Source organism: Equus przewalskii, chromosome 2 (assembly GCF_037783145.1).
Source record: "Equus przewalskii isolate Varuska chromosome 2, EquPr2, whole genome shotgun sequence".
Lineage (NCBI taxonomy): Eukaryota > Metazoa > Chordata > Mammalia > Perissodactyla > Equidae > Equus > Equus przewalskii.
The window spans coordinates 118,715,300-118,730,635 of NC_091832.1; the positions used below are offsets into that span (position 1 = coordinate 118,715,300).

Genomic DNA, 15,336 nt, shown 5'->3' on the forward strand with positions numbered 1-15,336 from the left:
AGATGTGAGTGTCTAGAACACGCTCTCTTCCACCTTGTTAAGTGGGAAGGGAGGTGTAGCTTCAGGGGGATGTGAGTGTCCAGAACACGCTCTCTTCCACCCTGTAAGTGGGAAGGGAGGTGTAGCTTCAGGGGGGATGTGAGTGTCCAGAACACGCTCTCTTGCACCTTGTAAGTGGGAAGGGAGGTGCAGCTTTGGGGGGATGTGAGTGTCCAGAACACCCTCTCTTCCACCCTGTAAGTGTGAAGGGAGGTGCAGCTTATCTCTCCACACAGTTTACCCCCCTACTAACCAAAGCTCTTTGGGTAAGCTGAAAGGAAAGGGGAAGCTGGGGTGATGGTTGGAAGCAATAGAGTTACTTTTGTCCCTTCCCAGTTAGCCCTGGGGGAGGTATTGGTGACTTTTAGTGGTGGCTTCCATTATTTGGTAGCATATTAGAACCTCTTTCTTTCATCATAGGGACAGCATCACTCCACATCCTTTTACACATTCATGCGTTTATTTATCAAACATTTTCGCCCCTTCTCTGGGCAGGGCCCTACTATACTTGCTATAGAAGGTAGAAGTATTTGAAGCTTAAGCTATTGATGTGCCTGGCTCTGTGTTCTCATCAGCATGTTTATACTGATCCAGTCTCCCTCCTAGAAACATCATATGTCACTTGAAAAAATCTTTGAGTACAGTCTTGCTTTTACAAGTTGTCCTCAGGAAAAGTATGTTTTCACTGTGTTGAAACATACATTATTTAATACATGGTTTGCCCTGTGATGTTCCTGCCTCATAAGCATGCCTGCTTTTACTTTTTATACTTTCTGATTCATATTTCCACCTTTCTTTGAGATTATTTTTAGTATTCCAGTTTGTGTTCCAATTCCAGTTATTCAGTGAAATTTAAGTCTTTTTACAAAATTGTTTTTGCTCAAAACTCAGATATATCTCTTTCTATAGGAAATGTATGCAATGTCTGTCACTTTCTGTGCTGCCTAAGTTTAAGTTCTTGATTTATAAAGTAGATATTTAATGAATATTACTTTGCTTTTAAAATGAAGATATTTTAAATTGACTCAAAGAACCAGTGCTGCAGACATTCTGCAGTCATCCTTTCCCTGAGAAAAAACCCTAAAGCCTTCAAGAAAATGTCAGATCTATCATGTATCTCCCAAAAGCAGCACTACTGGCCTCGTTTATGCCCAGGTATGATGACGTGGAGTTGTTTGGAGTGCAGGATCAAAATGTATTACTCTTAAAGGAAACAAAATTGTTGCTAAGAAAAATATCAGCCATTTATGCATTAATCTACTGAATAATTTTCCCTTCTCATGTTAAACTAGGAAAAATATTATAATTATTTAGTGATGATAATGTAGTTTACGTTTGTGTTGGTAGAAGTTTGGAAAAGCATATAAGTATTCTGCCGTGTAGCAAACACGCTCTTTTCTCTAAATTCTTCATCCATCTGATGAAGAGGTGGATAAACATCAGTTTATTCAACATTTCTTTATGTAGAAGGCAGAGTCATCCTTACCAATGAAATGCCTAGGAACCTCACACATTTCTTCCTATTGTCAGTATTAACTTGTGAGTCTCCTTTCCAAACTTGGATGTGTGAAAGCTTGCCTTACTTGCTAATTCTTTTTTCTCAAGTTTTATCTGAATTTAAGAATAATAATGGCTTTATTGTTTTCCTTGACATCTCTGCGTGTTTTCCAGTGCCAGATTTCATTACCTTTAATGGTGAGTGTAGCCCTGAGTTCTCATTTGTACAGCCTTTTGATATCGCTGTGAACATTTGATAAGACTCGTCTTCAGACAGGTTAGGTTCAGTTATAATGTATTTAAGAGAGTTATATAATAATGCTGGTTGAAAAAAGATAATCATATTTTTATAAATTTTTAAATTTTCAAAAGTAGTTCATACTCAATGAATAAAACTTAAACACAAAAAAGCATGAAGAAAAATGTCAGATTCCACTAGTTCACAAATAACCACTTATACAGTTGCTATGTATCAGTCATACGTATATGATAAATAAATACAGATGCATGTAGTTACGCATATATATTCACTGTGAAATATATATATACACACACATATATATTTACTATGAGATACATTACCAAACTGGTATCATAATAAATTTATAATTTTGTAGGATCTTTTTCCCCTTGACAATATATCCTGAATATTTCCTCTCTTAAGAAATATTTTTCTAGGTCCTGCCCCAGTGGCCTAGTGGTTAAGTTCAGCGTGCTCTGCTTCAGCAGCCCAGGTTCTGTTCCCAGGCATGGACCTACACCACTCGCCAGTGGCCATGCTGTGGCAGTGGCTCGCCCATCAAAAAAAAAAAAAGAAAAGAGGATGATTGGCAATAGATGTTAGCTCAGGGCAAATCTTCCTCAACAACAACAAAAAAAGTATTTTTCTAAAATATATTTTTAATGGATGAATAGTATTTCTTTACATGAATTTGCTGCCAGTTTTTTCTCCTACCCCCTTTATCATGTGTTGACTTTATTTCAGTTTTTTATAATTTAAGAAAAACAATATGTTTGATAAATATTTTTTCCATACAACTTTGTACAGTCTATGATTATGTAAATGGAACAAATTTCTAAAACTAGATTTCTATATTAAAAGGTATGCATATGTGAAAGTTTTTAATACATATTGCCAGATTTTTCTCCAGGGGATCATGTTATTCACACGTCTAAAACTTGTGTATTTTAGAGTTCTTCCCTATACTGTACTGTCAGAGTTTGACAGCAAAAGGTGGTACACTCAAATTAGGATAATTCAAGAACCGTTTATTTACAGAGATGATAATTACAAAGATGATGGTGGAATGTTGGGGAAAATACAAGAGATAATGCAGTACATTATGGATACTAGCTATAGCCCTGTCACCAGCCAAAGGCCAAAAGGGATGAGGGAGGAAGAGGTTACCAGACCATGAGAAAGAGAAGCAGGTAGAGAAAGCCATCTTGAGAGGTAGAGTGAGCTTTGATCAACGGACATAGCCAGGCCAAAGTGACTTCTCAAGTAGGGAACCAGGGGAATAAATATCCTGACCCCACTCTCCCTATTGTCTGTACCCACTTGAAAGCCAGGGGACCCAGGATCCCTCTGGATGTTGTCCAGACATGTTGCATCCCAGAGCAGAGAGCAAGGTGGAAGCCAGTGGAGAGTGAGTCTGGAGGGGCAGGCAGAAGATGTCCAAGATACTTACCGACTTTTTGTATTTCTATGATTGGGAATACATTTTATGTTTCTGCGATTATTAGTGAGAGAAAAAATTTTTTGTTATTACCCGTTGGTGTTTCTTTTGTCAATTATATGTTTACATCTCCCCCTTTCTTTTTTAACTAATCAGGGTTTTTTTCTTTTTTTTTTCCCACCATTGCGATATATATTTTTTATTTATTTATGTTTTTAATTCCAATAACATTGGATTATAACATTATATAGCTTTTGGATGTACATCATAATATATTTTGAATTCTGTGTAGATTACATTATGTTCACCACCCAGAAACTAATTATAGTCCATCCCTTCACATGTGAGCCTAATCACCCCTTTTGCCCTCCCCCTCCCACCCATGGTAACCACCAATCCATTCTCCATTGCTATGTGTGTGTTTGTTGTTGTTTTTATCTTCTACTTATGAATGAGATCATACGGTATTTGACTTTCTCCCTCTGACTTATTCCACTCTGCATAATACCCGCAAGGTCCATCCATGTTGTCACAAGTCGCCGGATTTCATCATTTCTTATGGCTGAGTAGTATTCCATTGTATATAAATACCACATCTTCTTTATCCCTTCGTCCCTTGATGGGCACCTAGGTTGCTTCCAAGTGTTGGCTATTGTGTATAATGCTGCAGTGAACATAGGGGTGCTGGTGTCTTTATGCCTTTGCATTTTTTTTTGTTTTGTTTTGTTTTTAAAGATTTTATTTTTTTCCTTTTTCTCCCCAAAGCCCCCCGGTACATAGTTGTGTATTCTTCGTTGTGGGTTCTTCTAGTTGTGGCATGTGGGACGCCGCCTCAGCGTGGTCTGACGAGCAGTGCCATGTCCGCGCCCAGGATTCGAACCAACGAAACACTGGGCCGCCTGCAGCAGAGCGCGCGAACTTAACCACTCGGCCACGGGGCCAGCCCCTATGCCTTTGCGTTTTTAAGTTCTTTGGATAAATCACCCAGCAGTGGGATAGCTGGATCATATGGTAGATCTACTTTTAATTTTCTGAGGATTCTCCATACTGCTTTCCATAGTGGCTGCACCAGTTTGCACTCCCACCAGCAGTGAACAAGGATTCCCTTCTCTCCACATCCTCTCCAACATTTGTTGTTTCCCATCTTATTAATTATAGCCATTCTGACCCAAGTGAGGTGATATCTCATTGTAGTTTTGATTTGCATTTCCCTGATAGCTAATGATGTTGAGCATCTTTTCATATGCCTGTTGGCCATCCGTATATCTTCTTTGGAGAAATCTCTGTTCAGATCTTTTGCCCATTTTTTAATTGGCTTGTTGGTTTTTTGTTGTTGAGGTGTATGACTTCTTTGCATATTTTGTATATTAACCCCTTATCTGATATATGGTTTGCAAATATCTTCTCCAAATTGTTAGCTTGTCTTTTCGTTTTGTTGATAGTTTCCTTTGCAGTGCAGAAGTTTTTTAGTTTGATGTAGTCCCATTTGTTCCATTTTTTTCTTTTGTTTCCCTTGCCCGGTCAGACATGGTACTTGAAAATACACTGCTAAGACCGATGTCAAAGAGCGTACTGCCTGTGTTTTCTTCTAGAACTTTCATGGTTTAGGGTCTTACATTCAAGTCTTTAATCCATTTTGAGTTGATTTTTGTGCATGGTGTAAGGAAGGGTTTTTTTCTTAGTGATTTTATCGTAGTAAAAGAGCTTTTTATATATTAAGGGCATCTTAAATTTTTATTTTTCACATGTTACTCTTTAAGAGTCTGGCTTTTGCTGTATGCTTATAAATATTTCTAGTTGTCAATACTTTTTCTCATCCTTTTCTGATGCCACTTTTTTTTTTTTTTTAAAGATTTTATTTTTTCCATTTTCTCCCCAAAGCCCCCCGGTACATAGTTGTGTATTCTTCGTTGTGGGTTCTTCCAGTTGTGGCATGTGGGACGCTGCCTCAGCGTGGTCTGATGAGCAGTGCCATGTCCGCGCCCAGGATTCGAACCAACGAAACACTGGGCCGCCTGCAGCGGAGCGCGCGAACTTAACCACTCGGCCACGGGGCCAGCCCCCTGATGCCACTTTTATACTTAATTTTTTCCACCCATAAATCATTTTGCTATATATAGTATAAGATAGAAACATAATTTTATTTTCTTCCCGTTAATGGTATGCCAACACCATATCCTAAATAATGCATCCTTCCCCTGGTGATTTGACATGGCATCCTAATTCTTTTACCAAATACTTACACTTAGCTGAATTTGTTTCTGTGCATCCATAATGTCCTTTTAATCTTTTAGTCTATTCAGATGCAGTACCAACGTTAACTTTATATAGTTTTAATATATAACAAGGTATTTTATTATTTTTCAGTATTTTCTTGACATTCTCACCTATTTAGTATGTCAAATGAACTTTAGAATTTACGTTTCAGAATGAAAAAAAGATGCTTTTTAGGAGTTTGATAAAATTGTAATATATTAATACATTACTCTGAGGGAAAATAAAATCCGTGTAATGTTGAGTCTTTCTTTCCACATGGCATCTTACCACTCTCAGTTTTTTCAAATGTCAATCACAAGCCTGTCTGATTTTCTTTAAATGTGACCAGCTCATTTTTCAGCATTTTATTTTGGGGCAATGTTCTGATGCTGTGAAGGAAAGCTCTTGTTCGTTGTGTTTTCTGACTGGCTCCTGCTCCATAGAGAAAAGCTGCTGACTTTGTTGTGTGTATGTTGTAACTAAAACCTGACCAAATTCATACCAGTTTTATTGCATCGTCCTCTGATTATTCTGGATTTTCCCGAAGAGTATGTATTGTCTAAAAGTAAAGATAATTTATTTCTTCTTTTCCAGTATTTATACCCCTTACTTATTTTTCTTATTGTCTCCATAGCAATAATAACTAATAATGCTGATAGCTGTATTTCTGCATTTTGATTTTAGTAAGTCTTCCTGTGTGGTTCATCATTAAGTAGAATGTCAGATATTTGAAATAAAGGATATCTGTCTTAAAGAGCATCTTTCATCATTCTAATTAAGTTTCCTTCTGATACGTATTTACCGTGAGTTTTTCTTTTTCTAAAATTGGGAATAAATGTGAAATTTTATCACATATGGCTTTACGTCACCTATAGTGATGATTACATACTTTCTATCTTTTGACTAATTAAAGATGATGGATTATTTTTAAATTGTCCTAATTTTGAACCATCCTTCATTCCTGGAATATGCCCTACTTGGTCATAGTATGTCATTCTTTTAAATTGGTACTGCATTCAGTTTTATAGTTTTGAGGAGTTTGTTTTAAATCTGTATTCATAAGGAATATTGATGTGTGTGCACGTGTGTGCGTGTGCGTGTTGTGCTAACTTTGTCAGATTTAAGTATTAAGTTAAGGCACCTTCTTAAAATAGGCTGGGGCACGTTTCAATGTTCTCTTTGCCTTGGAGCAGCTACTATATCCTAGACATTCCCTGTTCTTTGGAAACGAGATAGAATTATTTGGGGAAAAATGCGTTTGGCACCTTTCTTCAAAGTAATCATTTGAAAACTTTAAAATTTTTCCTGTATCTACAAAGTCTATTCAGATTTTCTATGACTTTTGTATGCACACATACACACACATATCATTCTCCTCAGCTCTACTTAGGCCTATGGATATATAGATCTATTCAGATTTGCTGCTCTTTTGTGAATATGTGGAATCAACATTTTAAAATTTTAATAATATAGAATTGTATATAGTATATTTTTAAAATATTTTTACATGCTTATATTCTCATTTATATTTAATTAGAAGTGAGAAAGAAAAAGAATATAAAAACATATTTATGTTTATATTTTTCTCATTTCTAATCATGCACACACACAGTTCATGACAAATTTTCCAGTTTTATTGATTTTCCCCAAAATACCACCTATAGTATTTATCTATTTTTTCCTTCATTAATGTGTTTATTATTATTAAATTATACCCCCTACTTGCCTAAGGATAGTTTGTTTTTGTTTTTAGTTTTTACCTCCTTTATATTCACCTAACTTCTTTCAATTAATTAGAGTACATTTTGCAAGTTTTATGTGTTAGCCACTGTTATCTGCAATTTTTCAGTTGAGGGAAGGAAAGATGACTATGAGAAATTGTTGAAACAGATATAGATTCAGTGTTCTTGATTAATCATCGCAGTGCCCAGAGGCTGGAGAGAATCTAATGATTTGCCATCCCAGAAGACTCTGTCTAATAATCCAGACAGAAGAAAAGATTCTGTTCTGAAGCATTATTTCATCATATTTTTATTCACTCATTCACTCATCAGATATCTGTTGAGTTCTTTTGTGCCAGACTTTGTGCTAGCTTGTAGAGATACAAATAAGAAAAGATGTGAAACCTGCCTTCAAGGATATTGTAAGTCAAGTGGAGAAACAGACACTATATCACAAATATAATAATTACTATGATGGTGGTTTGTGCACGTTGTCTTAGGAACATATACATGCCCTATAGCACAAAGTTACTCAGGATAAGTTGCAGAAGATGTAGAAATACTATTTTATTCATTTATATTCCACAAATATATTTTAATATCTTTTATGCTGGGTCCTGGGGAAGACTAGGTATAAAAGTAATTTTCCCTTATCCTTGAGGAACTTTCAATCTAGTGGGAAATGAATAATCCCATTATGATGAAGACATGCACCAGATACCTATGGGGACACAGAAGAGAAAGTAAATGTCTGTCAGGAGTTAAAGGCTTTCTTCACAGAGAAGGTAGTGCTGATACTTGAAAGGTGAGCAGGGATTTATTAGATGGACAAGGTGTGGCATCCTCAGCAGAGGGAATGTGTGCAACGGCACAGTGGGATGAAAAGGCAAATAGCCTGCTAATGCTGAAGCACATGTACAAACTTGTGAGGGCGAGAAAAGAGGTAAAAGATAGCAAACAGTTACTGAACTCTTTACAGTGGGTCAAAGACCATTCTAGACACTTTGCATAGACTAACTCATTCAGTCCTTACAGGGGCCCAGGAGGGTTCAGGTAACGACTGTTATCCCACTTTATGGATGAAGAAATGGACAGAGAGGCTAAATATCACACCCAGAGTCACCTCCGGATTAGTAGGGGGCCAAGACTTGAATCCAGATAGTCTCTGGACTCCATGGCCTCTGGTTTCCTGCCTACCATGGACAGGGGTCAGTTCACAAAGGGCTTTATGTGCTATACTGAGCCATTTGGATTTCATTCTCTCAATGTCTAGAAGCCACTGAGGTGTTGTTAATGATAAAAGGTACATGATCAGGTTTTTATTTTTCTCTCAAATGGCATTTGGAAGATGGATTAGAAGAGACAGCTTTAGGTGAAGAGGGAAGCAGAGAACCAAGGGGATAGAAAGAAAGAAGCAGACAGCTCCCAAAGTCCCTGTAAGAGATGACGAGGCCTTGGATGGGGCAGTGAGTCAGGGAGCAGTTTCAAGAACTACTTGGTGGAACTTGGGGATCTGTTAGAATGAGGAATAAGGAAGAGTAAGGTGTCAGTGATGATTTCCAGGTTCCTCTTGGGTAACTAGATTGAAGGTAGTGCCAGGATCCAGGACAGGGAATAAGGGAAGAGTGTTCTAGATACCAGCCCTGTATTCTCGTAGTTAAAATGCCTCTGTAGTTATTTAGGAGCTTTTACATATGAAACATAAATGTACAGTTATGTCCTTATAGGACATATGTTGGTTACATATGCAACATAGGAGTATACAGGCAAACTCTCACTAAGAGGCTGCCATTTCAGACTCTTATGGCTCATGACAGTCTCTCGATGGTTCAAATGGATACAGCAAAATGCCTGTCTTGTTACCAGGTTCCGATTACTGCTTGCTTGGTTAGTATTATCACTAATACATCCAGATCACCATTTCAGAGACCCCACTCTGAAAGATGATTTCTGTCAGTAACACTGCTAAATAAATTCTGACTCTAGGTTGACAATAGAATATGAATTTTGTTGAAAAAAAAAAGTAGTTCTCAGACATATTGCTTTCTGATATTTGAACATCTAAGCTTGATATGCATTGTGTGTACAGATTCTTGGGCAGAAATGACAAATTAGTAGACACTTCCAGAGTTGCTCTATATTCTTGTCCACTGCCCATAAACAAAGTCCCATGAATTTGAAACTCCAGTCACACAGGAAAATGCCAATGTCAGTGATACTAAACAAGATGAAAGTTGTTCAGAGGAAGTTTCATTTTTATGCCTCTAAGTGGAAATTATACCATGAATAGCAAAATGGCATATAAAACTGTCTAATAAAGGAAAAACTAGATTCTGTATTTTTAATATTATAATTATTTTCTTCATAGAGCAAAATAGTATAATTTGTCCTAAATCTAACTTACTAATCTCCTAATTAGTTTGCAGAGGAACTTGCATGCACCATATTAAAGTTCTTTTCTGATACACACTCAGAAAAGCTCAGAAACTTATAAATTTGTCAGTGATTCCTCTCTCCTTCTGTTCTTACCATTTCACATAGTGGTTTCTCTTTCCTTTGAAAAACTCCTCACATGTGATGCATTTGATTAGAACCAATGCCGAGCTCAGATCTTTCTTAAATCGATCAGTTCTTCATAGAGAATACTTTGGTCAAGTCCTCTTCTTCATCAGCCAGGACACACCTTTCCTTCAGAGGACGCCTCTGTCTGAAATGCCACATTCATCACTAAATTACTAAAAGCAGGACTAGGGTAATCAAAAGTTCTTTATTTTATCTTCATAAATGTACAACTTCATGTGAGGCCTGGGAAAAATACCTGTAGGGATTGCCATCCAATGAAAAAGGGGATGGAAGCATCGATTGGATGGCTTGCTGATTTTAAAGCTCTTTAATCTTCCTGAAGCACTTTTAACTTCAGAATGTTTAAGTAGCTTTAATTCCTAATATTAAAAAATTAAAATTCCTAATGCCTACTCTTTAAGAACCATAAACCCATAAAGCTTAGCAATTCCCATTTCTATTTAAAGGCTAATAAAGTAGAGAACAAGTGCTTTACCACTAAAGCATTTACTGCAAAGTAAAGGGAAACCCAAGGGATGAGAGCCGACGTTCAAACTCCAATTGAAAACATTTCGTTTTCAAAATAAATAGGTCCAATAAGTGATTCATATGCTTTATTCTCTCCTGCCTAGAAATTCTAAATTGGAAATTCTAAATGTGGAATCTCACAATGGAATTGAGAAAAGAAAGAAAATGAGTGGAGATAATAAGTAGACTCAGTTTTGAAAACTTAGTAAGCATATAGGTAAAATTTTTTTGAATCCCCATATTTCAATCAAGTGAATTTTGGAAGTTCTTAAATTCTCAAGTTTTCAAGAGTGACTACTAGTGCTCAATAAATTTATGTTGAATTGAGTTGTGTTATTGTCTTGCCTTTAATAGGGGTTTGGAAAAATCCTTCTCCCTCCTAAATAGCATGGAGAATAATAGTAAATAGCGTTTAGTCTGAATCAGTCTTATGCCATATAATAGACATTAGACCAATGTACTGGTTTGATAGTCTGGATTCTGATTTTACCTCCTTCACAATTAAGGTACATTGTCAATTTGGTTTACTATCTAAGAAAGCATTATGTTGCTCCTCATTCATCTCTGAGAATCTAATTTCCACTCAACCATTCATATATAACGTTATGTTATAAAAGACCAATACATACAATAGAACCAGTTTATTTAATTAGTATATATACTGAGTTTCAGTGTAGTTTCTCATATTACCAGAATTGTAATTAATGCAGTTCACAACAACAGTAATTATACTTGAAGCAAAGTGAAATGTGCTTAAAGGAGCTGTTTTTAAAGATACACAGTGCTCTCATAAGGAAAAATCTGCCTCATCTCTTTCGATCACATTTGAGCCAAGAGCTTGGAGTGATGCAAAAGAGTCATGCTTTTCTCTGTGAAACTACTAAAAATGTAAACCTCAGTACATACATAGTAAGGACTACAGTTACACAGTGAGAAGGGATAGTTATACAGTAGGAAGGAGTACGGGACTACAGTTACACAGTGGGAAGGGATAGTTATACAGTAGGAAGGAGTACGGGACTACAGTTACACAGTGGGAAGGGATAGTTATACAGTAGGAAGGAGTGCGGGACTACAGTTACACAGTGGGAAGGGATAGTTATACAGTAGGAGGGAGTGCGGGACTACAGTTACACAGTGGGAAGGGATAGTTATACAGTAGGAGGGAGTGCGGGACTACAGTTACACAGTGGGAAGGGATAGTTATACAGTAGGAGGGAGTGCGGGACTACAGTTACACAGTGGGAAGGGATAGTTATACAGTAGGAAGGAGTGCGGGACTACAGTTACACAGTGGGAAGGGATAGTTATACAGTAGGAGGGAGTGCGGGACTACAGTTACACAGTGGGAAGGGATAGTTATACAGTAGGAGGGAGTGCGGGACTACAGTTACACAGTGGGAAGGGATAGTTATACAGTAGGAGGGAGTGCGGGACTACAGTTACACAGTGGGAAGGGATAGTTATACAGTAGGAGGGAGTGCGGGACTACAGTTACACAGTGGGAAGGGATAGTTATACAGTAGGAGGGAGTGCGGGACTACAGTTACACAGTGGGAAGGGATAGTTATACAGTAGGAGGGAGTGCGGGACTACAGTTACACAGTGGGAAGGGATAGTTATACAGTAGGAGGGAGTGCGGGACTACAGTTACACAGTGGGAAGGGATAGTTATACAGTAGGAGGGAGTGCGGGACTACAGTTACACAGTGGGAAGGGATAGTTATACAGTAGGAGGGAGTGCGGGACTACAGTTACACAGTGGGAAGGGATAGTTATACAGTAGGAGGGAGTGCGGGACTACAGTTACACAGTGGGAAGGGATAGTTATACAGTAGGAGGGAGTGCGGGACTACAGTTACACAGTGGGAAGGGATAGTTATACAGTAGGAGGGAGTGCGGGACTACAGTTACACAGTGGGAAGGGATAGTTATACAGTAGGAGGGAGTGCGGGACTACAGTTACACAGTGGGAAGGGATAGTTATACAGTAGGAGGGAGTGCGGGACTACAGTTACACAGTGGGAAGGGATAGTTATACAGTAGGAGGGAGTGCGGGACTACAGTTACACAGTGGGAAGGGATAGTTATACAGTAGGAAGGAGTCCGGGACTACAGTTACACAGTCGGAAGGGATACAGTTATAGTTACTGCTAAAATGAGATAGAGTTTCCTGTTGTCGCATGTGCTATAGTGATTGATCTCAAGAGCCTGAAGATACTCTTTACTGGCTGTAGTGTGTCTCTCTATAATATTCTCAATGTTTGTGGTGTTTGTGCATTTTTCAGTCAAGAGAGTCCATCCCATTAAATGACCTGAAGTCTGAAGTATCCCCACGGATTTCAGCGGAGGACCTGATTGACTTGTGCGAGCTCACAGTGACAGGTCACTTCAAAACACCCACCAAGAAGACAAAGCCCAGTAAACCGAAGCTCCTGGTCGTGGACATCCGGAATACTGAAGAGTATCCTTTACATGTGCAGATTAAAGGGCGCTACGGCCTTGTTCATGCTGCTTCCTTTCCATTTAAAGGGTGTGGTGAAAACAAAGAATACATCTGGGATTCCCCTGAGTTCAGGTAGCTGAATACTCTCGAACTGGATGCCAGGATAGACTTCATAATGTTTCATAGGATAACTACATACCAGAGACCTTAAAATGTATTCCAAACAACACAGAAGGTTGGGATATTTTCTTGGTTTTTGTGTTTCTCTGGTGTACATTGCTGTTCTTGAGGGCATTTGAGTTCTTCCTGCTGTAGATAGAATTTTGCCAGAGATGAAGTATTCGTCTACCTCATAACCTAGAGAGAGAGTTTGCCAGATCTCAACACTGAAGTTGTTTTCATTATAATTTCCAAAATATTGGCTTATAGAGAACAATTGAAGTATTTTTCACTGACATTTTACTAAGAAATGTCCTGTAACTTCTGGTGATTTTGTTTAGCATTTGGTACGAACAGTTACCCAATAGAAACAATGTTTTCATCGTCTGTCAGATCCTCAGAAAGCACGCCTTGATTCTCTCTACTATAGAATCTAAGCGAATGATTTTTCAAACTTTTTTTAACAGAGCCCCTCCCTTTTAAATTGAAATCTTTCTTAGAAACTCAATATATAAAATATATGTGAAGAATTTTTGTGATTAATTTTCTTCATAGTTAACATATAACTGTTATAGCATCGCGAACTATAAATGAGGATTGTATGTAAATGAGTTAGCAGGTTGCTGTTTTCTTAGATGTTAAAATTGGCATATAGTAAGTTTTCATGTGCATATTTTCCATCACAGTTTTTGAAATGGCATTCAAACCATACATTTGCAGAACTCCTGAAGCAATCCATAGAATCTTAGATTACTGAGAATATGATTTGAGAGCCCACTATTTCAGATGATGCATCCCCATCTTTTTGTGAAGTTACTATTTTCCCTAAACTGGGAGACCCCTGAGTCTGGAGAGAGCACAGTGCTCATGTCGCTGGTTATCAGGGCATCAGGGGTGCTGGAAGTCCCTCAGCAGAGGAGGTGAGCTGGCCACCAAGGAGCATGAATTCCAGTCCACTGGCCAGGGCCTGCTCTAGTAGAAATTGTTCTTGTCTGTTACTTCAAGAGTTTGAAATGCTTCTAATTTTTTAACTTTTTAGTTTATTTTTCTTTTGGTTGAGCCTTTAGCCATAGTCTCTCATAAAACCATCAAAAAAGCGTAGCATTGGGGCTGGCCCCATGGCCGAGTGGTTAAGTTCACGCGCTCCACTGCAGGCAGCCCAGTGTTTCGTTGGTTTGAATCCTGGGTGCGGACACGGCACTGCTCATCAAACCACACTGAGGCAGCATCCCACATACCACAACTAGAAGAACCCACAACGAGAAATATACAACTATGTACTAGGGGGCTTTGGGGAGAAAAAGGAAAAAATTTAAAAAATCTTTAAAAAAAAAAAAAAGCGTAGCATTATAGTGCCCTATTTTAATTTTCTTTTTGTGTGAGGAAGATTGCCGCTGAGCTCACATCTGTGCCCATCTTGCTCTGTTTTATATGGGATGCTGCCACAGCGTGGCTTGACGAGCAGTGCTAGGTCCATGCCCAGGATCTGAACTTGCGAACCCCAGTCCACCAGAGCGGAGCAAGCGAACTTAACTACTACACTACTGGCCTGTCCCCGTATTTTAATTTTAAAGACTATTACTAAAATAGTTTATGTACACACACTCTTCTGATGTTTCCTTTCAAATAAATAACTATTTGAAATTTTAAAATACACACAATATGAAAATGACACTCACCAAGATTTTCCAAACCTCACAGTCTGATTTTTACATTGATTCTCTCTTTTATTTTCTGCAGAATAAACACAAATAAAACAGCAGAAAGCAGAGCTAGCCTGAACTCCATTCTCTGATGAGTATGGATGAGTCTAAGGTAGGAGTCCCTCTGTGTCACCCCCACACTTGGTTCAGAGTTGGAACAAGGCAGAGACGTGGCCTGGTGGTTTTACTGTCTACAGTTGCAGGCTAGAGAGAACGCACAGTGCTCCGCGCCACTTTAGAATGGGCGACTCCAAGGGAGTAAAGAAAGGAAAATAAACTCAGCCATCTTTTATGATCCTCCCAAAGCACCCAACTTGTGAAGTTTTTAAATCTCCTTTTGAAAGCCTGCTTTAAAACCAAGGTTTTTTTAAGTTGGGCCATTTATCCTCACAACATTCCTAACTTTTTCTTTCTGGCATCCTCTTATTGCACCACATATCTACTTCTGTCCCACCTCTAAATACGAAATGTTGGCACCTGTGTATCAATCAGCACTTTGAGAGAAACCACAAGCTAAACTCTTTTCCAAGAGTCATTGCTTATCATTCGGTTCTTCTAGTCTCAAGGACTCAGTGAAGAATGGAGAGCTGGAGGTTCTAAGATACCTTTTGACTAGGCATCCAAACTATACCAGTGGCCTCCCCAGGCTGGAGAACTCAGCAATCTTTGATAATCTCTTATGATGCAGACCGTTTGATTACGCTACAAGGAAAGAAGTGACCTTTCTTTCTTTCTCTGTGAATCTT

The 15,336-nt window shown here is 38.3% G+C and overlaps 1 protein-coding gene across 14 annotated transcripts in view; it reads left to right on the forward strand.

Annotated features, from left to right (window-relative positions):
• TBCK (TBC1 domain containing kinase) overlaps positions 1–15,336 on the forward strand; it is a 198,734-nt gene that overhangs the window by 148,749 nt on the left and 34,649 nt on the right. For 10 of the 14 annotated variants that reach the window (XM_008512803.2, XM_070611791.1, XM_070611787.1 and 7 more), the window contains one exon: positions 12,571–12,746. In XM_008512803.2, coding sequence (XP_008511025.2) covers positions 12,571–12,746 — 176 coding nt within the window. Of the gene's footprint in view, positions 1–12,570; positions 13,808–14,627; positions 14,703–15,336 lie in introns of those variants that run through there. The other 4 variants (XM_070611788.1, XM_070611795.1, XM_070611790.1 and 1 more) reach the window with 2 other exon arrangements.